Here is a 26,921-nt window from a genome sequence, read left to right as displayed (position 1 = left end):
TAAAGTATTTATGGAAAAAGTGGTCGTATAAACTTCTGAGGATGCTCATTTGACTGGAAATTGAGAGTTGTAGCTCCCTTTCAAATCCCATCTGAAAAAACTGGATTCCATTCACAAGAATGCCTTGAAGATCATCAAACACACAGAAGATTATCTCTCGCTGAAATCACTGTTTAAGCTTTCCTGCTTCGTTTTTGCTTTCAGATTCCTCTCCGGTTTTCTTCCACCGCCTTTTAGGAATCTATTCCGTTTGGTATCTGAACAGCATCTTCCAATTACAAGACTATCTGCACAGATCCATATTCGACATACGCCAACAGTGAGGTCGGATTTTTCGCCTGACATCGTCTGTGCTAAGGCTTACAATACCCTACCGCTTGAACTGAGAGGTAGGAGCTCCCTTGGTTCTTTCAAAAAGAGAATAAAAAATTATCTTGTTTTGAATTAGTTTAATTTGAATAAAGATTCTTAATAGAAAAGTTATTTTAACCTTTATCGAGTTTTTTTTTTGTGGGGATTGGAGTGGTTTCCTCCTGGATGAGGAGGTGGGGAATTGTAAGGATGGTTTTGTTGGTAGGGGCCATGGTTGTACCGAGGAGTGGAGGAGAGCCATAGTGTGTATTTATTTTTGAGGTTATAAGGGACTCAGAATGCATTTTTTGCATAGAGATGAGAGATTATGTATGTATGACTGTTATAATTTCTTTTTAATAAACCCGAAAGAACTGAACTGAACTTTTTAAGAGTCAAAAGTGATTATTGGGTCTCCAAGCATCCCAATTGCACGGTTTCAACTTAGATTCTTGAAATTTGTCTCTTGGAACGCTCATTAGTTGGAGTTTAACCCTCTCCCTCTATTTGCATCTGTAAAAGCAAGGTAAATTCCAAATTAAAACGATTAATTAAAAAATGAAGCATGCGTCCCTAACAATGAATGATGAAACAGACAACAGTATAAAGATATATTAAATTTATTCTGAAAGAACCTGGCAAATTGCATTAAACATAAAGAAGAAAATATTTAACCCCATTCCCTTATAAAATAATGAAGTCAATAAAATGATCTAATACCACTCGGTCATTAAAAGAGGATATTGTCTACTCTATAAACTTCAGTAAGAACTTTTTGCGCCCAAAAAAAGGATGCACTATGTTTGCTCAGTGGTCCTACTGTGTCTATTGCTAACATCTGAACAACTGCAAGGTGCCTTTAGCAGGTTTTCCTTAAAAAAATGAAAAAATGCCAAGTGTTGCTAAACGCTAGATGGTGTTGAAACAACGAATTCATATCATATTATAAATTGCAAAACGCACAAAACTTTTTAAGGATTAGTTTTTCCACAAAATTTGCCGTTATTTCGCGCACCATGTATATGCCGATTTTAACTATAAATTGGAGTTTTTGAAAAAATCTACCGGCACAATCAGTTGTTGTTATTACCTTTCTCTTGTATTTTTCCTTGCTTATTTATTATTTTGAATTAATTTTTTTGTAGCAAATAGATTATCATGCACGTTACCATCAAATTCGCATTAAATATTATAATTTTTTAAAGACTCCTAGGCCAGCTCGTCATTATTCCTAGAATTGCATAGGATATGCGTAATCCAAGGGATTAACTCTGTTACATTTATAAATTGGTTAGTTAAGTGCTACTTGGAAATCATGAACGTCAATGAGTGCAATTCGTTAAAAAGGAAAATTAATTCGTCATAAGCTGTCGATCGAGGGACTAAACGAGAAGCATTGTATCTGCAAAAAAGATGTGAAAGTTTCGCTTTTCCACCTTAATATATCTACTACTACTACTACTAATAACTCACTGCAGCACCAAGCCACCTGAGGCCAACACAGATACGCACGCTCCTCCTCCAACCTAATCTATTCAAAGCCTCCCTCTTTACACCCTCCCAGGAAGTTCCCATTTCCTTTAAATCTTTATTTATGACATCCTCCCAACCCAGACAAGGACGACCTGCTTTCCGTGTAGCCCCAGACGGTTGGCCAAAAAGGACAATCTTCGGTAATCTGTCATCCTTCATCCGTAGAACGTGGCCTAGCCATCTCAACCTTTCTTTCATTATAGCCCCAGAAAGCGGGATTGAACCAAACTTTTCGTACAACCTACTGTTTGAAATACGGTCAGTCAGCCGGGTACCCAGAACAATCCGTAGGCAATTTCTCTGGAAAACATCTAGTAAATTTTTTCTGATTTTCGGAGTGCCCATGCTTCAGAGCCATGTTTGACCACTGTCATCGCTGTAGCTTCCAATATTCTAATCTTGGTTTGTAGACTTATCTTTCTATTCTTCCAAACTTTTTTTAACTGTGAAAAAACACCCTGAGCCTTAGCTATTCTACTTTTAACATCTTCACTGCTCCCACCAGCTTTAATACTACCAAGGTAACTGAAGCTCCCAACCTGATCAATCTTTTCGTAACCTAATGTCACCTGTTCATCTTCACTTATTCCTAGCCTTAGTGACTTAGTCTTCTTAACATTAATTTTCAAGCCTATTTTAGCACCCTGAACTCGCAAAACCTCTAAAAATTCATTCATTTTGCTCACACTTTCATCTAATATGCTTAAATCATCAGCATAATCTAAGTCAAGGAGCGTTCTTCCTCCCCATTTGATTCCATGGTCTCCAATTGTCTTTCCTGTGCTCCATAAGACGAAGTCCATCAAAATGATCCATATAAAGGGGGATAGAACACAACCCTGCTTAACTCCTGATTTAATAAAAAACCAGTTGCTAACCTCATTTCCTACCTTAACCGCAGCAGTATTATTCTCGTACTTGGCACAAATCACTTTAATGTATTTTTTTGGTATACCATATAACGATAAGACCTTTGTTAACGCTCTTCTATCAACAGAATCTAAAGTTTGCTTATAATCGATAAAACTGAGGACCAAAGGTGTTTGACAACGAAGGGACTTCTCAATTATTAACCAAAGAGTGAAAACATGGTCAACACATCCTCTAGCTTTTCCAAAACCGCATTATTCTTCCCTTAAAAATTTGTCTACAGCATGTCTCAGTCTAAAAAGTATCATATTACTCAGTAATTTGCTACCTACAGAGACCAGATAAAGAGCCACCATATTCAAGAAACTCTTTAATCATACTCTCAGCACTTGGGGCCTTATTATTTTTTAATCCTTTTAGTACTGTCGCTAATTCTTCCTCACTAAACAAATCTTCCTTCACATCCAAGGTATCACAAACTTTTCCATTTTCATCTATATCTTTTCCTGCAACTGTATCTCGGTTTAGCACATTCTCAAAATGTGCCACCCATCTTTCTTTAACTTTTTCCTTATCACTAATTGTGGCCCCATTTCTATCTTTAACAGGGACTAATCCGGATCGGCTACTCCCTTTCAATTTATTAACATGCCAGTATAATATTTTACTATTATGCCGTCTAGCCGCATCTTCCAGATCCTCAGCAATTTTATCCATGGCCTCCACTTCACATCTCCTTAGTTCATATTTTAATGCTTTCTCCACTTTCTTTACATTCCTTTTGTTTTCATACGACCTATCACTCAGATAATTCTTATACAAACCCCTTCTACTCTCTATTACACCTAAAGCTTATTCACTAATATTCCTAGTTGCAGTCTTGATTATTAAAATTACATTTATTGTAAATCAAATTTGTATTTAAAATTAGGTTTCCAGAAGGATAATTGAAAATAAGCTATATTTCCTTTTGTTACATAGGGATTGGATAATTTTACGAATAAGTGACTTTAACTGGCAAGAATAAAAAGCTTCAACCGGTACACTTGTTTCTCCTTCGGTTGTGTCAGTAGTGAAAGATCGATTTTAAATCTACGAATGTCACTATACGAATACAATTCATCATTTTGTTTTTACTATTATTATGTCACTTGATTCAGAGAATTATGATTAATAGATTAATTATTTTTGTACCAATGTTAGACTCTCTTATTTTTTTTTCAAAGCCAGCGGAATTACAAAGACAAGTATTTGTATGATGATTATAGTAAAACATATATACGACAATCCACTAGCACCAGGGATGGACACTGGAGTGAGGCTTCGAGCGCACCAACCCCCCTCCAAATCCTATATTTTCCCAATTTTCTGCGCAGACTACTTCTTACCGAAATTACCAAATAATTTTTTTTTATGATTGCCCCTCCCCCCGCCCTAAAAAAATTCCTACATACGTTCGTGACGTACATTAAGGAGGATTACCATTTGTTATCAAGAGCGAGGTATTTTGTGCTTAAAAATAAATGTAGCTTAGACAACGGCTATTTAGATAGCCTCCGTATATTCAAGAGCATTTTTTTATGTATAGAAGACTTTCCTTGGATATCATCCATAGGTATATACAAATCGAACTTCAGGAAAGACTTGACGATTTCCTTGGAGGAGGGAGTTCTAATACCATAAAAGTTGATTTTGAAGTGCATTCAAAAAGTTCTTTCAACAATATTTATCACACACAAGTTCCCCCACCAGGAAGAGTTTGATTGCAAACTTTAAGTCACCTTGAAAGCCCGATAATTTATCATGGAAAATACCAGGGTATATATATATATATATATATATATATATATATATATATATATATATATATATATATATATATATATATATATATATATATATATATATATTGGAGGACATATTTTTGGAGGAGGGGAAGACAATTTGACAAAGGTGCTAATAATAGACAAAATTGAAAAGTTTGTTTGAAAAAAGAGTGAAAAATAGAACAAAAAAAGAGTGAAAAACACGAAATGAGGGGGTCAGAAAAAATTCCCCCCCCCGACTCCCTGGATCCGCCAGTGCATATATATATATATATATATATATATATATATATATATATATATATATATATATATATATATATATATATATATATATATATATATATATATATATATATATATATATATATATATATATGGTGCATCACTTTAATTTGTTTTATTTTTATTTAATTCTTTTTTTTTGTTTTTTTGTTTTTTAATAGCATTGCTTATCAGTGACCCCAATAACGTCCTTGACTGTGATAAGAAGCATAAAACAAAGAAAAAAACAAATCCGCCATAAAACAGGGTTTGTACATATTTTGTTTGAATTTGGCTTTTTATGCTTTTACTTTTATGGAGATATGACGCACATTAAGAGATTAAAATGTTCTTATCTATGTTCAAAGTTGAGTGACTTCCTTTGGCTGGGTAAAATACATATAATCGCAGTACTTTTTTTTTGTCTTTTTCAAGCGACAAATAAATGAGTATATAGTGATGAAAACAGGTTTCCTCTGATATTTAGCTTGAATTGAAAAACAATCAATTATCACACGTGTACATTTTCAAAGACTGAATTGGAATCGAAGAGCACGGAAAACAAATATGAAGCGCTAACTCAAGTTTATATCTAAGGGAATGACAATTAACGCCATCTAGTGTTAGCAAAAACCTTTTTCTATTTATGCCTTTGAAATATCACTGAAGAAACAACTGGCAATGCTACTACTGCTGTTTATGGTCTATTCACTAGCCAGTTTTTATTCCTAGCGCACCCGCGGTAAAGCACCAAGGTCCACCTCGGTCCGTCATCCTTTTTCATTCTTTAGAACGGTCTTACCCAAGATGTAAAATTCAAATGTTAAAAGTAAAATGCCAATAATTTCACAATCTTAAGTCGTTCTTAAAACACAAAAATAACCCATCCACACAATCTACCATATTCCCTGCAATAAGCAATGAATATGACAGCAAATATGATGCATCTGGCTGGTTTCACCAATCGATACAATAAATGGGGTGCAGAGATAGCCAAAGAGAGTGAACAATTTTTTGTTGTTGCAAGGAAGACATTTTTTATTAACCAAGTCCGGTTTGGAAGAACCATCTTACATGATACACTACATGTCTAATATTTATTTACTTTAGGCAAAAGCCATCAAGTTCTTTTTCAGCTCTTAGAGTACGAGATAATTTGATTTCTGCTCCCTGTAAAACTTACCATCTTATGACAAGTCTACAGCTGTACCTTCCACGAAAATCAGAAGATATTCACATCATTGGAATCAACAAGTTTCAAATCTCCCTTCATCAAGCCATAATTATGATATTAGTCAAAATTTTCCTTTGAGAACGATTTAAACTTAAAAAAAAAAAATCCTACTTCGAATTTTTTCAACGTTTTTTTTTATCGAAAAGTAATAAATGCCAAACAAATTTTGAATTTAATCTTGTCGATGGATAAATCTAAATCCCATCAGTCAAATGACATAAAAGTCGTCTTACGTTGAAAAATCAAAACTATAGTCCGCAGAAAAATACCATACCAAAAACATGGACAGAAAACATTGTTTTCATAACATAATTCATGGAATCAGGCTTCTAAGAATTTGGGGCATAACATGCCACTAGTCAACCATTATTCTAGCTTTTCTCCTTAGAGTTGAGACCAGCCTAAACCTTGAGCATAAAAGAAATACAACCAATCAAATTGTCAATAAAATTGATCATACAAATTACTTTTTATGATGACACATAAATGTTGCTTTAACACCAACGAAACTTTATTTATCTTTTTCTTTTGAATTAAAATATAACCAGATGTTAACTCAAAATAGTAGCATTAAAAAATCCTTTTTTTTAACAGAGTTAACTTTAGCAGCGGCCTTCCTTTTTAATGAATACTATTCATTAAGTCTTAAAAAACACCATAACTGCTCATTATAATTATTTTGTGATTTTGCTTTTTTATTTAATATCCAAAGCGATCTAAGACATACTTTGCAGATGCGATATTTTTTTGATGGAAGTTCTGGGTTTTACCCAACATTTGCATTCTTAACAAGTAGCCTTTTTCTTTTTTTTAAATTTCGTGTACGTCTTAGTTCACACATAAGCTCAGAAATCTTATCCTTGGGTGGGAACGCATTTAGAAAAGGTGTTGGGTTCGCCAAAATATGATATAGTAATTAGTTATATCAGAAATTTCCAGCCAATCACTATCTAAAAACAAGCGTGTGGTCTTATACAACGGGCAGCTGAGGCCTCTCCGAAAATATAACAGCCCTTCTTGACGTGCCAGCATGTTTCCGGTAAGCACCAGAGTATGCGTTTTTTACGCCCAAAGACAGGCAGGGATTTCAAACATTTCACCATGATCAATTAATTCGTGGGAACGAACTGTAAGTAAGGAGCAAATAGTGCTAATAGTAAGCAAAACTCTAAAAGAAAAAAAAACGATAACAAAGTATGCGTAAAAGGAATTGATTTTCATGGCGATCCACTTTATATGAAGTACGTTAATTTTAAAATCCCTCCACGGCCCGGCCTACAGTCCATAGCAATAAAAAGTTTGAAAACGTATTAAAAAAATTTCTAGCTCCAAAAATTTGCCGGTTTAAGCTAGTTCAGTAATGGTAACTATCATGTCAGTTGTTATGAACAGTTAGAGGTCATTGGGAAAACAGATTTCTGGCAACATAAAAAAAGAGCTTAATGCTTTCCAAAAATGACGACAGATAGAAATGAAAAGTGCATCTTTTGAATTGCCATCGTTAGACTGATGTATTTCCTTTCTTTCTCTTTTTTTCCCAGGGGGTGATCGTATAAACAGTGGTCGTAGAGACTCTTTGCCCAAAGAGGTTCAAAATATTGAGAAGTGGAAATTCTAAAGTATTTAATCAATTTGTCCTGGCCTAGAACCAGCAACAGTTTTGACTCCGACTTTGAGAAACCTCAGCTAAGTGGCGTTTTGTACTATTTCTGCCACAAAGCATCATTTTTTAAACAAAGAGGTTCAAAATCTCAGGAAATACAAATTCTAAGATTTTCAATCGATTTTTTATGATCTAAAACCTGTAAGGTTTTGAGCCCCACAACTTAGAAAAAACGACCTGAATTTTGCAGTCATTACCAAATCAGTTGATCAATCATCAGCAGGTGATGACATCTTGAAGTAATAAAAGTGATCGTACCACAGAAAAGTGGCGTTTTTTGCCACTTCAAAGTGGCAAGAGATACAAAATCAGAATTTTCCAAGGTAATGGAAACGTTAAATGTGACAGAAAAGTTCCAGTGAAGATCGTAAAATTTCCGGTGGTTTCCCAGAAAAAAAATTCCTCATGTTGTACATGTTGCAAAAACAAAACTATCCTATCAGGTAAAGTGAATTTTCCGGAGCAATTCTATGTCGTACTCTTCCAAGACATTAAATTTTATCAATATTTCATATCTCTTTTAATTTCTATGAAATAATTCTGGAAAATCTGATCTCGAATACCAAAGTCTGACTTTTTTTTCTAATATTTACCTTTTGTGTTTTAATCACATATTAATATGAAAATAAGTCAAGGTGACATGAAATTTCTTATGTAACAAATGGCTTCATTCTCTTAGAAATAATTCCTTAAGTTATCAGGACATATCACATTGTTTTGGTAGCACAGGGGTAACTTTTCTTCTAGGCAAGGTAGAATTTTTTCGAATTGGGATATGCAGATCTAGATCTTTTAAAAACTGGAGCTGATACTGGTTTCCAAAAATAAAATTCCTTCTGTGTCTTTTTCTATTTAGAAGTTTTTATTTAATACCGGAAATCCTGAATTCGAAATAAAAGTTCCGATTTTTTATAAAATTTTTGATTTTCATATTTATTGTATTTTACAATAAACTTAAGTAAAAACTCATACACTCTTCTCTATCTAAAATGGATTGTACGCTAAGAAACTATTACTAAAGTTGTCACCACGCAGCAATTTCCTTGCCATTCTAGAGGTAGCTTTTTTTCTAGACAAGGTAAGATTTTTTTCCCTACACGGAAAGGCAGATTTTGATCTTCCAAGAACTACAGCTAATATTGATTTTTAAGAAATAAAATTGATTTTAGGGCTTTTTCTATTTTGAAGTTTTGACTATGCGGATTCCCTAAATCTTGTCTAAGTTAAACACCCTAGCTTTGAAGCTTAACTTTTTAGAAATCAAATAACTTTTAATACCGATTGAACTTTTATTTTCTTTGACAATCTATGCAAAATTTCCATATCTCTCATGAACTTCTGAGAAGTAATGCCAGAAATCCTGATTTCTAAACAGAAATCAGGTTTGCTCCAATTTTCCGATTTTTTTTCTATAGCTTTTTGATCTTGATTTTTTTTTACATTTTAGACATTTAATGCCATGAAAAGTAAGCAAGAAGGTATACACTCTCATATATCCAAAAATGAGCCGTACACTGAGAAACTGAGAAATAGAAGTTTAAACAATGAAACGTCTCACAGATGTTCATTAACCGCAGTAAATAGTACAAAGCCTTAATACAAGCAAAAACAAAAACAGCACAGGTAAGGATTTTGACGATTACTTCGTAAACACAGAACTTATTTGAGAAGTTCTCCAATTACACACTGTCCTTACATTTGATAACCTACATCATCATAAAGGATCTGCAAACACGGAACGAGAGAAAACTCACTTATCACCCGTGGGCTATAGTTCCATTTGTTGCTCCACAACTGTGACCCATGGGTTACAGTTGCTGTAATGTTCAATGGGGCCTCGGCCTCGTAGGTCTAGTTGTATCAAAAAAGTTTGACGCTTTGAGTGCAAAATTTGAACATGTCTACCGGTTACAAGTTGGCTGAAAACTAGTTAAGGACTACCATGTGCATAGACAGATATACAAAGATAACATATACATAGTATAACATAGTAACAGTGGACGCTTTTGTGAGAGGAAGGTGTCTAAAGGCTTAAAAATGGCATTTTAGGCCAGATTTTCGAATTTTCCTTGAGACATCTTTCAGATCATTAGGACATAGGGATTTATCCCCCCACCAATCCCCCTCCATTTAAAAGAAAGTATAAGAGTATTGACAGGATCAAACAATTACTTTATTTCAGGGCCAGTAGTTAAGTAGTTATCAAAACTGAAACATTGCTACAATACAGCTGAACTTTAACGAACTTGAATATGAAAAAAGATTTCCTCAAATGACAGAAAGCAATGATTTAAGCAAATATAACAATAAAAAAGAGAAGTGATCCTTTATAAGATTGAATTAAAAAAACATATACAGATAACAAAGTATAGGTGAAAAAAGAGAGAAAAAAGAAAACAATGAATAAAATAATAATAACAATTTTTATCTACTACAGAGACACTGTTCTTAAATATCTTTTTTTTTAACTTCGCAGTGCTGTCAATTATTTGATTATGTGCGTCACTAGTCAGGTTATTTATTACTATTTCTTTTTATTGTACGAAATGCTTGTATCTCCTTTTAAAGGAATTGAGCAATAGCTATATGGGATTAACCTCTTCTGCGAGGTCGTTCCTTTATTGTTCGTAATTTTTTTTTTCTCAAGTGTAGCTACCCACGTGTTTTTATCATTATTATGAAAATTTTAAGCGTAGCAAACCCGATAAAATGGCAAAAGTCATTAAATAATTAATCTTGACAATAGAGCTTAGACGGAGATGTTCCCCTAATTTAATTCCTGTTTCAAACTACCCTTCTAGAAAAAAACTCTATCCTTTAAAGATAAACCCTAAAAAAAACAAGAGTAAAGATAAATTCGGAGAAAAGGACACTAAAATTGCTGGTAGTAGTAGCATTAATTTATTATCCAAAGGAAATAACTGAGACAAAATCAATCGGTAGCACACCAAAAGCGTCGCTTGCGAGGGTGTGCTACTAACAAAAATGAACGAAAAGTGGAAGAGAAAAAAATAATAATAAGAACAAAGAACAAAAAGAAAGTTAATCTATAATAAGTAGAAGGGCGAGACCGTGTACAGAGAAAAAAAACTTACATAAATAATTTATACACAATAAAACAACATAATGTCATGATCCCGAAGCAAAAAAACAACAAAAAAAACAATAAACAAGTAAATATTAACATTATAATAAATACTTATTATATTGTTATAATGTTATATATATTATTATTGTACATTATATATTATTATATATTATATATATTATTATATTATTGTATATTATTATATTAGGTAAATAAATATTAAAATTGTGGTTATTTCAATAAACATCGATGGCTTGAGTCTAAGTGATGGTTAACAGTGACAAACTGCATACCTGATTCGTCGGTAGTATCCTTTCCTTTCCGTTCTGTATTTTTATATCCTTCATCAGAAACATCGGAGCTTGTATCACTTGAGCGATTTCCACCCACACCACTGTCATATGACTCTAACGAATCATATCCATTCGATGTGTAGTGCTGTGCCGTCGGGTTTCGGTCGGAACGGAATGGTCCATTTCTCCCATTTCGGTACAGAGAGTTTGGAGATTGACATCGATTCATTGGATTTGGGGAAGGTGTTCGAACATGGACTGAATACTTCTTTACTTCATTAGCCAGAGAGCTTTTCCTCGAGCTGAGGGTTGAGCCTGTACTGGCAGTTGATGACCTTCTAGATGACGCTGGTGATGTGGCTCTACAATAAAAAATGAATACGGATATATATATGTTTTTTTTTTTTAAGACAGAGTAGCACCTCGAATTTAAAGACTTTTGAAATGCATTAAAAAATATCTTTGGCACTTGTTAATTATCAAGAACGCACTTAAGAAGTTCGTTTTGTTTGATTTGAACAAACTGGTTTTTCTTTCGCATTCGGTTATAGTTAGCTTATTCTTTCGTGTAATAAACTACGATACATATATACCTTAGTTAAATATTGAATATATAGAGGTGGTTAGGTTAGGTATTTAATATAACATGTTCTTGACGACGAGCTTTTTATAATTTTTTGTTGTAGTTTCCATAATTTTGTTACTAAGTATTATATTTTCATCATATTTTGGTATATTTCATTATGGTTAATCTAACTTCATTTCTTCTGTGTTTTCTTTTCAACAAGTACCATAATAATAGATTGCTGAAGATTGTCCTTTTCGGCCAACCGTCTAGGGCTAAACGGAAAGCCGGTCGTCCTCGTCGGGGGGGGGGAGGATGTCTTAAAGAAAAATTTAAAGGAAATGGGAACTTCCTGGGAGGGTGTAAAGAGGGAGGCTTTGAATAGATTGGGATGGAGGAGGAACGTGCGGAGCTGTGTTCGCCTTAGGCGGCTTGGTTCTGCGGTGAGTTGTAAGTAATAGTAGTAGTAGTATATTAACATATTATATTCTACATGTACCATATTATACCATATATAGCATATATCATATTAACAACTGCCATATTAAAAATTATACACATACAATATTATTCTATATATAAAATATACCATAGTAACAAGTACCATATCCTTTTATTATCATACATATCAATCTCTTTCGAAATGCTGAAGTCTGAATGATATTTTAAATTTCTTCCAAATTAATAAAAACTATTTTCAAATAAGATACATTTTTACAATATCATTGTGGCTTCTAATTTCTATTTCTGCTTCGCGTCATGTTCTTTTATAAATTTCAGAAGATTTTGCAGAGAATAATGGATAAAGATTAAAATTTAACATAGAACAGTTTCAAGCATAGGAGGCAGTTTCAAATGCCCAAAATTAATATTACAGTATTCTTGCTAAAGTTCCTTTCCTTTAGAGTCTTGTTCCGATATAAAAAATCCTTTATATGGGCCCCTGCAGCAGTGGCGTAGCTAGGAGGAGCATGGAAATGCACATTTCTTTCAGCGAATTATCTTTTGAATCAGACCTACCATGACCTATGATACATAACATTCATAAATGTGTTTTAAAATCAACACTGGTCATACTGCAGTTATCAAACCCGGAATTTGTTTTCTTTTTTAAACTCAAATAATGGACAAAACAAACACACATTTTTATTATTATATCGAAAAGTCAGGAAGGCCTTCCCCTCTGATTACTCTTAGTCATATTTTAGATTATGAAAGCTTTGCCCAATGGTCTCAGCAAAGTCAGCTGAAATTATTAAAACAACAAAACAAAAGGAAAGAGTAGAAATTAGAATCAATTCTAAATAATACATGAATACTTATGACTCAATATAAGTATATTATTTATAAATGTACGAAGTTGGGACAGGGAGAGATGGTGTCTGACAGGGCATGGGCACAGGATCTCTGCTTCTGGCCTCCAATCATACACACCGAAAATCTGTACGAGACACAATTTTAAGAACTTGTAACAAATCCATTTTTTAAGAAATATACTCAGAACATATTTTTGTTATGGCATCTACGTTGCAATGAACACCTCAGATTCGTGCTCAGCAACCCTTAAATACCATCTTTAATGGAAAGCAAGTACCATTGTGAAGAATGTACTTACTTTTTTTCCCTACGTGTGACGTGCCACGAATTCCATAATTATTAATGGTTAACATTTTACCCACCATAATTACTAAATGATTTTGAGTTAAAGAAGGCTAGGGGCGGGAGAGAGAGATTGGGTGTTCGTGAGACCACATGTCCCCTTTGTGTCCTCCGATCATACAGTTGGAAAATACGTGCCTTCCTCTGATTTGAAAGATAAAGCATTTCCGCCTTTCTACTCAAATATTTTTCTACAAAGAACGAACTGTTTGTATAAATTGGTGCCCCCGTACCCAAAGCTGCATTTATCATGTTCCTCCGGGGGACGTATTGCTGGGACTCCTCGACTGGTTTCGCTAACATGGCCATCTTGAAGTTTGCTTCGATGACTTGTGGAGCTGTGGGGTGTCCTTGGACATATGGAACACTGAAGAGACGACAGGTCGCCCTCTATAGTCAGTTTTGGTCCTTAATTAGAGCTTCGCAGCTCGGAGTTTGTTATTAGAAGAGCTCTCTCGCGTCTATCTACGACCAACCGTTCTATATGATGACCCATAGGGAAAAATAATAGTGGTTTCTGGAAGATACATCACTATTTTCATAGTAAACTCTATTGTATTGACTATGAAAACGAAGCTTGAGATGGGGAAGAAATTTTGAATAGGCTAAATCAGGTCCACATTGGTCATAATTGATTGAAAGAACGCATCAGTATGTTACGACGGTCCAACTATACCACATTTCTTAAGACAAATAATGAAAGACAAGAAAATTAGTAGCAGATAGTACAGTAAAAAACTTAATTATTACCTTTCATAAGTCACTTGCATTTGTGGAGTAGAGTTATTTTGTTTGATAATAAGTTTTGAGCCAATCGCTTGCCTGTGTCCTGAAAAGTAAATTTAAAATAAGACCGAATAATTTACAAGTAAACATATAAAAAAGATAATTATAAATAAACAAAACTAGACTAAGGTTCCTTAATGGAGCTATTTTTACACATTTCGAGGTTACTTTTAATATGTGGTTCAATCAATTTCTATTTCAGATCAAAATATTTTTCTGTGATAATAAATATGTAATAATCTAGAAAAAGAAAAAGAAACTACTCCGCATATATATTGCCGGGAAAGTCTCACGGGCAAAAGCTAAAAGGGAAAAGACAAATAATAAATGCTGAATTACGCAACTATACAAATTAACTCGAAAGATTTGTAAGCTTTATTGTATATAAAAAGAAACAAATGGGCAGAAAAAGCAAATAGAGTAAGATATACAATCAATAAACAGTTCAATTCCTTATGATTCAATGGACCATGTTATGTGAAAAAACTCATTCTATCAATATGGTTGTTTAACAACCAAACGGACCACAGTCATGAACGGTAAATAGACTCGACCCTAGTCAATAATAATCACAGGTCTAAAAAAGGAGGCTCGAAAACGATATAAAGAATATACGATTTTCAATAATTCGAAAGTTATCATCATAAGAAATTTTGGGTGATTTTAGAAAAAGAGAGAAAACACAACCCAAAAAAAGAAGCGATGTTAAAAAAAATTACATCATATAAGTCAGCAGGTCTGAGAACCCTGTTGTTAAGATTGTAACAAACTATCCATGAAAATGCAGAATCAAATATTTCTCCTAATAAAGATTGTGAATACACACTATTTTTTTTCCAGGGGTGGTCGTATGAAACTAGTAATCGTGGAAGACAAGGAGAGGGCTCATTCAAAAGAAACTTAAAAATTCTAGTGCAGTTTACGAGCAATAAAAGCCATATCAGAAATATTATTGATCTGACCGTTTTTACGGCACAAAATAACAACGTTGGCCCTACTAGGGCTGAAATTCTATTAAGTGCAAAATGTGTAAAAATAGTAGTTTCCAGCGACAAAAGCTGCATGTGAGACCTCTAGGTTTCAAGATATATTGAATATAAAAAATGTAAGAGAGCGACGTTAAAGCTCCAAACGAACAGAAAATATCACTTATGTAAGGGGGACTGCTCATCCTCAAGCCCCCTCCTCTTTACACAAAAATTTTATAATGCTTTAAAAATACTTCTTATTCTAATCCAACGTCCCCTGTATTTGAGCGGTCATTCTCCGAGGATTGGGACAGAAAAGTAAAACTTTAGCATAAAGAGGCTGAGAAGAGGGTAACTCCTGTCCTATTATACACACACACACACACACACATATATATATATATATATATATATATATATATATATATATATATATATATATTCTGAACAAAATTAAATAATTAGACCTTGATTGTCGTTTTGTTTCATAGCAAGTTTACTCATCTATGGCAGGTGTGGGTATTAAGGAAATAATGTCAGAATAATGATCATAATAAGAAACATAGAATTCACAGATAAACTTCATAATATGTAAAGTAATAAGAAAATTAGAGAGAGTGTTTAGTAAAGACAAAATGTAAAGATTCCTTATTAATACTTAGTATAAGTGGTAAGTTGGCTTGAGAAAAACATATTAAAGTATAGGTTTGTTCTAATTTCTAGTTAAAGTCACTCATAACTGACCACAAAATTGCTTTCAAAATAATCATATAATTACGTTAATTCTAAACTATTACTAAAACGTGATGGCATGTCAAAACATAAATTGCCCAAGGTTACCAATTAAAAAAACGGTGTCTCTTCTGTCTGTTATTTTAATTGTTATTTTTGTTCGGTTGTTAACCTTGTCCCTTTGATAGTACCGTACAAATCCATGTTTCATTCCTTAGGTAAAACTAGGTTCTAGTATTTTTCTGCAAGTTGGTTACAAATGTCCTTTTTCATTGCCTCTGAGGAGGGTTTTGGAAGTGGAACAACAGGTAACCAGATAATTCCATTTTCAGAATAAGGAACTTCGCCCCTTTTTCGGTGAGCCACACAAGATATCACACACAAAAGCTGATTCTTCTCACAATTCAGAGGAAGGAACGATAAAACCTCTTTACTTTACATGCTTCACCACGGACGCCCATATGGAGGAGCAGGAGTAGGGACTCCAGCCCCCTATGGCTGAATGATGCAGCCTTACATTTTTTTTATTTTTGGTTTTAGATTTCTATTATACAGCAATGAAAGTGCCGATTAGACCAGGTAAGTCCCCCTGAAACTCACCTTATGGGCGCCCATGTGCTGCACCTTCCTTTTCTGGAACAACCGTTCTGAGCCAATCATTCATTAAGATACCTTCCACTCTTTCTGATAAAGCTGAATGGAGGCTGCACCAGTAAATATTGAAACTTAATGAGATCACATCACCAGCAAGATGTCTATACAAGGATGTCTACTAGCTTATCAAGCTGGGAAGTGGGATTTAAGGTAATTCCCCTACAGAGATGTAATAGAATAATTTAGATTTTAACTACACGAGGCCCTTTTTATGCGATGTTTTCGCTTGTATACGTTCTAATATATGAAACATTTGCCAGAAAATAAAACTTGTAGTGTATATGCGACTCTGTTACCAATCATTTGGTTGTCGTGACTTCGAGTGATAGTGAAGAAAGTCTTATTCTAACCGACTTGGCTGAAATTCATCCTAGCAACCACGAGGAGGGAGATAGCAGGATAGTCCTGCACTGCCTTCATCAAGCATGCTGCAACATGAAATTTATCACTGTCAGAACGGTTGATTCAGATGTAGTTGTTCTGCTTACGTAAAGTACTTTCTTATTGGGGTTGGTCAACTTTACGTAGCCTACGGCCGAGGGAAGAGTTTCCGCTACATTCCTGTTCACGACATAGCAATTGCAATTGGCGAAGAAGAGGTACAGTCACTACTTTTTTGCCATGGTCTAAGTGGCTGAGACACTGTCTGCCCATTCCTGTGGCATGGCAAAGAAGGGTTTTGGAAAGCACAGAGTGACATAACACCGGTCTTCAACCACCTGTCTTCTCCTCTTCAAGAACTTACTGAAAATGACTTTGGACGGATTGAAAAGTTCATTGTGCTTGTATGTGACAGATCCGATAGGAAAGAGTTGGTAAACAAGTTGAGGAAGTATCTGTTCAGGGAAAACGATCATCCACGGACAGACTTCCGCCAGCCCAATATGCACTAAACCAACACATTCAGCACGTTTACTTTCAAGCCCAGGTATGGTCCAGTTCTCATATTGCCATTATTCCCGAAAAGAACCCCAACGATTACGGATGGAAAAAGACTATTAATGGGCTTTGGTCTCCCCGATGGTCAATCCTGCCCCGAGCTTCTGTCGCCTGTAGAGAGTTTATAAGATGCAGTTACAAAAAGAAATACTCTGGGCGCTGCAACTGCAAGAGCAGCTCATTTGAGTCTACCAAGTAATGTTCAAGCCACGGGTCCTGCCAAGTGCAATGAATTTTTATGTACTATGTTTTTTTATGTCCTTTTTATGGCTTAAGCCTAACTTAGAATCTCGGTTGTTCAACATGTGACCTAATATCTCAGCAAAGATCCATATTATGTGATAATTATTGTCTTATTTTATACACCATTTTCCAATAACAATGACAACCAAGACAAGTTAGCTAAAGTAGCAAACAGAAATGGCCTTTTTGTTTACGCGTCTACAAAAATTGCCATGTAAGTCTCTATGCGTGTGCCAAATCCTTCAGTCTCTTCGTGTCATTAAGCGTCGTGGGCTCTGCTGGACGCTCTAAATCACGCTTCGTATTGCATGTTCGATGTCATTTCGAATTATCGCTTGTTTTAGCAAACTAATGCTTTGAAAATTTTTCTATTTTTGCGTTTGAAGCAGGAATTAAGACATGCCAGGACCAGATTCGGGCTAGCAGATTTACTTTCTTTTCAACACCAATTTTAGCGCACTTTTCAGCGATTGCAAAGGTTGTATAAAGCAATCGCTCGACTTTCTATCTGTGATTATTGGGTTCCCCATACTTTGTACTACATTACCACTTTTTCCGGAGTTCCTTCAAACATTCCGTGGGTTTTGCGCTTTTTGGACGCTTTTGAGCGCGCAAATTTACACTTTGACGTGCAGACTCGAGCTTATACTTGCAAGCTTCGGACTTCTAGTATTATAAACTATGTTTTTGCCTGTTTTGGTACTACATGAGATAGGCACTCCTATTTCGCGCTTTACGCATTTTTTTTAGCGCTCTACTGCGTGCTTCTGAGCGATCCTTTACTTTTTATACAACCACCATTGGAATCACCATATCTAAAAATGTATATTCAGAGGTTTTGATGATTCTGTGGAGATGCTGGTAAACTGGCACATTTTTTAGCGCTTCGGGCGCTCGTGCTTCCCGTCACCATTAGATTCCCCGTATTTTAATCTATACGTCCACCAATTTTGGCGCTTTTTGCCAGGAGTGCACGATTCTTATGCTTAACGGCCCCACTATTATTACCGAGCTTCAAGATGGGCTGAAGGATAATCCTCTTTCACCGTTCCTTAGACATGCGTGATTCTGTGGTTAAAGCTTGTTAGAAATCGTAAAACAAAATCCAATTCTTTCACGTTTCTTGGACACAATTCATGCCAATGGGTCGAATAAAATTACAATTATTTTTATAATTAGTATTTACATGCATAATCTTACTTTATATCATACAGTTTGTAATTTTCCGTAAAACCTAGCCAACCATGTGAGATTATAAAACGGGTAGCTCAAACCGATATTGATCCAAAGGACTTTTACAATCAGCAGAGTGCAGTTGGTTTGCAACCATCACAGCAGACTACAAGAGAGTATATCCAATTTTATCTCATTGCTCGGAGAATGAGTTTAAACTTATAAAGAAGGTTTTATAAATATGGCGTGAAAGACTTGGAATTTCTACAATCTTGTCACTTTCAATATAAACACTCATCATCTCCTCAAACAACGAAGTCCCTTGCTGAGCAAAATGTTTTTCTACTGGATTCTGCACAATAAAGTCCCATAAAAATATAAAAAAGGCGGCGTTAAAGAGCATCTTAAGTTACATGCTCCCTCTGAACCAAGACATTTTATTACAAGCCTGTGGCAGTAGCTTACGCCAAAAAGACGAGATACTTATATAATTGGATCGTTAGTCTTATATCTAGCCATTCACCGAACCAGAATTATTATATTTCCTATACTTTTTGAAGAAAGTATGGAAACGTGCTTAAAAAACGTGGAAGGTACCAATTTCCAATATGCTTTCATTTAAACAACCCAGAACACCAAATCTTAATTTGGTAGATGGATAGAACTGAAATTCAGATATCGAGTGTAAGACAATTTGCGTCTCTCATACATATATTAAAACCGTTGGAAAGCAGAAGAATAACCTAACAAAACTTGAACATGAACGTGAACCTTAAAGCAGTCTGCCAAAGATTACTGGTAACTCATAAGAGTGGAAACTGGCGCTAGTGTAAAAAAAAATCACCAACGCCATCTAGCGTCTGGTGAAATTTGGCATTTTAAAGCCTAATTAATTAGCCATGATTTGCCCTCATCAAACCTAGGCCTACTAATAATTAGGTCTAGTAATATGTACTACGCCTAATTATGTTAACAAGGCAATTAGGCATAACCCTTTGCCATCACAGACAAATAAGCTAGGCCTTATGTCTTTTAAACAGTAGGTTAGCCTACCCTAAACAGCCAAATACTTGATTTTTCAGACTTACACAGAGACTTCACCTGTAAGTGATATAAATATACAGATCAGACCCAAAGAGCATGGGAAGCTATGAGTTTTCAAAACTATTTGGTTAGGCCTTTACTAATCATCCAGTTCGACTTGAATTTTTCTACTTATTTAAAGACATTTTAATTATTTCGCCAGCCACTACACTGCGTCTGGGGCTAGTAGTTTTCAACTCCTATCTTTCCATGTTAAATCGCCGAAGTTTCCATTTTATAGTTTCCCATGCTCTTTGGCAGTCTTCTGCATCCGTCAAAACAGTGAATATGAAATCATGAGATCGAGGGAAAAAAAGAAGAAAATAATAAATAAAGTGCAGTTGGTTTGCAACCATCACAGCAGACTACAAGAGAGTATATCCAATTTTATCTCATTGCTCGGAGAATGAGTTTAAACTTATAAAGAAGGTTTTTTTGGTGTGTGTGGGGGGGGGGGGGGTAGGGGTACTTAAACTCAGTGTTAGACAAAATTAGGGGCAGTTTGTGCGTCTCCATCCCTTCCATTTTCTGAAGACTTTGTTATGGCTAGTGAAAGACTCGATGACTTTTGCTCTATTTCATTATTCAATAAAAAAAACTAATTTTTTTAGATGAAAGTAAGGAGCAACATTAAAACTTAAAACGAACAGAAATTACTCCGTATATGAAATGAGTTGTCCCCTCCGCAATCCCTCGCTCTTTACGCTAAAGCTTTTAATTGTTTTAAAAAGTAGAATTGTGGCAAAGAGTCAAACTTTAGCGTAAAGAGCGAGGGATTGCGGAGGGGACAACCCATGTCATATACGGAGTAATTTCTGTTCGTTTTAAGTTTTATGTCGCTCCTTACTTTCAGCTAAAAAATTTGTTTTTTTATTTAATTTCTGAACGTTTTTGAATTAATGCACGTTTGGTTTTGGCTCTCCGCACATAAATTATTAAAACGAAATTCGCGTATTAATTCTTTTTTTGGCTAAATGGCTTTCTCTTAGTTTTGATCAGACGATTTTGAGAAATAAGGGGTGGAGAAGGAGGCCTAGTTGCCCTCCAATTTTTCGGTTACTTAAAAAGGCAACTAGAACTTTTAATTTTTAACGAACGTTTTTATTAGTAAAAAATATACGTAACTTAAGAATTAACTTACGTAACAAACTTTCATAATCTTACATTTTTATTATGTATACGAGGGGGTTTGTACCCTCGTTAATACATCGCTCTTTACACTAAATCGTAAGTTTTGTCCCAATTCTTTAAGAATGACCCCTGAATCAGAAAGGCCGTAGAATAAAAAGTAGAAATTACTAAAAAAACTTTAGCATAAAGAGCGAGGAATTTATCTCCTTCTAAATACCTCGCTCTTTATGCTAAAGTATTTTTTAGAACCCCTCATATGCGTAATAATCTCTGTTCGTTTTAAGTTTCAATGCTACTCTTTCCTTTCATTTGAAAAAACCGTTTTCATGTTTATTTTTCATTATTTTCTTATAGTAATACTAGAAAATCCTGCGCCCTTTTCATTGAATTTTTCTTTCCCCATGACAGATTCCTCCAAGGAAAGATCCTCCAACATAGCCCCCTCCCCTCAGCCCCACCCCCAAACAAAATAAAATCCCCCTGAAAACGTCTGTACACTTCCCAATAACCATTGCTATATGTAAACACTGGTCAAAGTTTGTAACTTGCAGCCCCTCCCCCAGGGATTGTGGGGGAGTAAGTCATCCCCAAAGACATAGTTATAATGGTTTTCGACTATGCAGAACAAAATGGCTATCTCAAAATTTTGATCCGTTGACTTTGGGAAAAAATGAGCATGGGAGGGGGCCTAGATGCCCTCCAATTTTTTTTGGTCACTTAAAAAGGGCACTAAAACTTTTCATTTCCGTTAGAATCAGCCCTCTTGTGACATTCTAGGGCCACTTGGTCGATACGATGACCCCTGGAAAAAAAAAAAAAACAAAAAAACAAATAAACACGCACCCGTGATTTGTCTTCTGGAAAAAAATACAGAATTCCACATTTTTGTAGATAGGAGCTTGAAACTTCTACACTAGGGTTCTCTGATACGCTGAATCTGATGGTGTCATTTTCGTTAAGATTCTACGAAATTTAGGGGGTGTTTCCCCCTATTTTCTAAAATAACACAAATTTTCTCAGGCTCGTAACTTTTGATGGGTAAACATAAACTTGATGAAACTTATATATTTAAAATCAGCATTAAAATGCGATTCTTTCGATGTAGCTATTGATATCGAAGTTCAATTTTTTAGAGTTTTGGTTACCATTGAGCCGGGTCGCTCCTTACTACAGTTCGTTACCACGAACTGTTTGATAGCTTACAAGCAGCCTTTCAACCATAAACAGCAATACGTAAAAACAAAAAAGATATAATAATAATATTCCGAATAAAAACCTTGCATTTATAGTCTATTAAATTTATTTATCGAGAACCAACAAAACTTAGCCGGACAGTAAGATGAAACCATGGGAAAAATAATTATATTATAAAATTATGCTAATTATTATAAATTATAATTATTATAAAAATATGCAATACAAAAATATTGTATGGACATAGATGGCACTATATTTTTGTTGAATCTTGTCATTATTGTAATGTGCTAAATTCTTTCTTTTGAAAAGGGATAGAAAGTAAAGACATAACCAAGGGTCTTTTTTACACCAGGAATATGTAAATAATGTTAAATAGCCACATGAATAATTTTCAGGTATTTTCAATCAGCGGTTTTATTGTGACAGACCCCGACTTATCAATAGGCCCACTAGTCCCGGTCCTAGGGGAGTTCATTTCCAGGGAGCGCAATAAACTATCACTGAGTGATTTTCTTTCTTGACAGAACTGGTTTAATATGATATATCGTCAAAGTGCCAGGTACGCTCCACCTCCGCGCTCCCTATGTCTTCCAAGAATGGCAGCTGAGAGTTAAGTATCACCTGTCTTTTTCATTACTTTTGGCTCACTATTTGCGTTCTGTTCAATACTCCCACTATCCCAAAATTTGTGTGGATACCCTCAAAAATTTCGCAAAAACGGAGCAGGAAAAACGCTTGGGGCTAGAAGCGTCAAAACTTTAAATCCGGCCCTGTATGGCGATGAGCGCATCCGTTGAGTCCCAGGTCGTGAGCACACGCACCCATAAAAAAGATTTTTACCACTTTTCTGTCTGTTAAATTGGATTTTAGAACCCCCTATTTCAGGCTTGACTATGCGTAGGAGGGCTTTTTCAGGTTCCTGTCTCTCAAAGCTTCATGATTTTTGCGACATTCACCAGATCTTCACATAGTTTTCATACAATTCGCCATTTTTACGGACTCCCCAACCCCCTGCAATGTATCCCATTTGCATCACTCTTGGAAAAAGTCCTACATATATGTCTACTCTGCGCAAAACATACCGCATCAATACACCTTTTCGAAATCCGATGTCTCCTTTCAAAGTACCCCAAATTTCTGACCTTTCGCTCGTACCTTGAAAAAATATGGCTTGTAGAAAAATTAGGGCTTATTAAAAGCAACAAATCCTTCGCAGTGCAAACCCTGCATCTCCTAGGTATCAACCGTCTCGTGGGAATTCCAACTGTTAAAAGTTTTTGTCTTTTTATTAAAAAAGGAGACGCATATTCTTTGCCTGATATCATATTACAAAGCAAAGATAATTTGAAACTTACGCGATTTTTTTTGTTTTTGAGAAGATATGAAACCCGTGAGATAATCAAAAACGAACAAACAAGTTTACTTTCATCAAAATTTATTTGCTTAGTTACTATACATCATCAGATAATAATAGTTAAAATTAGACTGTAATAATTCTTTATATCAGAAGCTTAGTTAAATAGAAAAAAACAAGGTGATTAAAAATGGAACTTTGCTTCCATTTATTTAAAGGATAAGCATATCTCAGAAAATTGAATATACTGTTTCAAACTTTTGTTTTCCTTGTTACAAATGTTATCTTTTCAAATATCAAACAGTTCATGGTAGATACCTGTATGTACAGAACGGCATGGGTCTATTAGTAACCGAAAGTCTAAAACGAAGTTTAAATGAAAACAAATGTATCAAAAGAATTTCTTTACCTGCTACAGTTCTGAGCCTGAGGAAATTTGCGCGACTTCAGAAAAAAGAGGAAACACCTCCTGCAACCTGCAAGTTTCCACTGTGATCTTAATGATAATTGCAGAATCAAGTTCCCATGTGCAAAAACGGAAAATTTTGTCATTCAGTAGCAAAATATGAAGACGAATAACAAGCAAATATTTCGACAATGACCTCCGTAAACTCATCCAAAGTGCTCAAAAAAAAAAAAAAAAAAAAAAAAAAAAAAAAAAAAAAAAAAAAAAAAAAAAAAAAAAAAAAAAAAAAAAAAAAAAATCAAGTTAATTGAAGACGAGGAGCAAAGATACTGAATGGAAAAAACCCAGATAGTAATCGATGAAAGAGAATTCACCAATTAGAACAAACAAGTATTCTTTGCCTTGCAGTCGATTTTGCCTGTCTGCAATTTCGGTTTTCATTTGCAGGCAGGCAAAATCTATTTCAAGGCAAGAATGCTTGTTCATTCTAATTGGTGAGTTCTCTTTTGTTGATTTCTGGCTGTTTTTTTTTTCATTCAGCTTATTTTCTCCTCTTGTTCAATTCACTTCGAAAGGTTTGATTTTTGTTGTTGTTTTTTTTTCTTCTTCTTTTTTTAAGCACTGAGGACGAGTTGGCGGAGGTCCTTGTCGAATATTTGCTTGATTTTGTCTTCATGTTTTGCTACTGGCTGACAAAATGCTCGTTTTCTCAACTATTCTTTTTTTCTTGGTTTCATACGTCATGTATAGCCAGTGTGGTTTTACAATGTATTTACGCAAAATTTTGTAATTTTTTTTTTAAATATATAACACGTGCGTTTATTCACTGTATTGTTTGTTTACTTGTTTTTCCCTCAGGCGTGATCATATCAATTCAGTGGTCATAGAATATTAGGAGAAGGCTCACTAGAACGGAAATGAACATATCTAGTTCTCTTTTAAAGTAACATGAGAGATCACGTCGCAATTTTGAGAACCACTAATTTAGAATTGTTGACGAGTTACAAATAAGCCCTACATTTTACAAAGTCTACCACAGAAAAGTGCCGATTTCTGCCATTTTGTAATACAAATTAGATATTTTGGCCAGAACAGGGCTCCCTATTACTACAGAAATATTTGCAAAGGAAATAAAAACTACATTTAAATGATATTATTGGGTGGCTGTGGAGACTCCTCGCGATAGGTATGGAACATGTTGAGAACTCGAGAGCATTGTAGGCTAGTTTTTATGTAAATATAGATGATATGTTCATTTATTTTAATTATTTTTCTGCTATTCTTGGAGAAACACCACAACACTTGCTTACCTACGCAAAGGCAGAAGAGGAAGGGGGATTTTCCCCAGAAATAGTATTTTTACAACGGATTCTCCCCCTAGAAATATAAATAACAATTCTTGAAAAACCATCCTCTCGTTTAAGGCTCCTCATAAAAATTTTAAGGCGTCATCTTTTTCAAGGGTCATTTCCATTTCCGAAGCATTGTTACAAAGCTTGAACTTTAGTGTAGAGGCCAGGGTACTATTGATAATACACCGAGTATGATAGTAAAACGTATAGAATACCAAACAACAACAACAAAAACAAGTTCTTAATCGAAAATAAAGAACGACATTAAAACTCAAACCAAAACAAAGTTATCCTTTATATGGCTAGGCCACCTCCACCCTCAATCCCCCCACCCTTTACGTCAAAGTTTAACTTTTTTCCATCAATGCTTCAAGAACAGATGCCTTAATAGAAGATCAGTTTTATAAATGTTTACATGCTTACGTTTATTGCGATGTTTTTCTTCACAAAGAATCAAGAATGGAACGGTTTATCTGGTTAGATTTTCTTTAAAAAATAATAAAACGTTTAGTTGAACAAATAAAACGTAATCAACAAATAAAACGCCAACAATTATTCACTGACTATATTCTCTAAACTCTAAAATGCTTTCAGGTAAGTGCAAGTTAAACTTAGCACAAAGAGCGAGAGTTGAAGGAGCGGCAGTCCTTCTCATATACAGGAATTATTTTTTCCGTTTTGAGCTTTAATGTCGCTTAAGCTATACTAGACAACAAGTTCATAAATGCAGACTTGCCAGAAAATATAAATTAGGATATTTTTTAGGAGCTGGTCAGTGAGCCCTGACTCCCTATGACTACCTGACTCCCCATGGCCAAAACTATTTAGATATGCAAAAAAATGGGAAGACATTTTTATAAATGTGGCGTGAAAGACTCGGAATTTCTACAATCTTGTCACTTCCAATATTAACACTCATCATTTCCTCAAACAACGAAGTCCCTTGCTGAGCAAAATGTTTTTCTACTGGATTCTGCACAATAAAGTCCCATAAAAATATAAAAAAGGCGGCGTTAAAGAGCATCTTAAGTTACATGCTCCCTCTGAACCAAGACATTTTATTACAAGCCTGTGGCAGTAGCTTACGCCAAAAAGACGAGATACTTATATAATTGGATCGTTAGTCTCATATCTAGCCATTCACCGAACCAGAATTATTATATTTCCTATACTTTTTGAAGAAAGTATGGAAACGTGCTTAAAAAACGTGGAAGGTACCAATTTCCAATGTGCTTTCATTTAAACAACCCTGAACACCAAATCTTAATTTGGTAGATGGATAGAACTGAAATTCAGATATCGAGTGTAAGACAATTTGCGTCTCTCATCCATATATTAAAACCGTTGGAAAGCAGAAGAATAACCTAACAAAACTTGAACATGAACGTGAACCTTAAAGCAGTCTGCCAAAGATTACTGGTAACTCATAAGAGTGGAAACTGGCGCTAGTGTAAAAAAAAAATCACCAACGCCATCTAGCGTCTGGTGAAATTTGGCATTTTAAAGCCTAATTAATTAGCCATGATTTGCCCTCATCAAACCTAGGCCTACTAATAA

The 26,921-nt window shown here is 34.9% G+C and overlaps 1 protein-coding gene across 1 annotated transcript in view; it reads right to left on the bottom strand.

The window, feature by feature from the left end:
- LOC136026022 (GAS2-like protein pickled eggs) overlaps positions 1–26,921 on the bottom strand; it is a 134,808-nt gene that overhangs the window by 25,860 nt on the left and 82,027 nt on the right. The window contains exons 7-8 of the mRNA XM_065702175.1: positions 14,097–14,175; positions 11,123–11,484 (exon numbers count right to left, since the gene is read on the bottom strand). Coding sequence (XP_065558247.1) covers positions 11,123–11,484; positions 14,097–14,175 — 441 coding nt within the window. The remainder of the gene's footprint in view (positions 1–11,122; positions 11,485–14,096; positions 14,176–26,921) is intronic.

This window comes from Artemia franciscana, chromosome 4 (genome assembly GCF_032884065.1).
Source record: "Artemia franciscana chromosome 4, ASM3288406v1, whole genome shotgun sequence".
Lineage (NCBI taxonomy): Eukaryota > Metazoa > Arthropoda > Branchiopoda > Anostraca > Artemiidae > Artemia > Artemia franciscana.
This window is presented reverse-complemented; position numbering and strand designations above follow the sequence as displayed.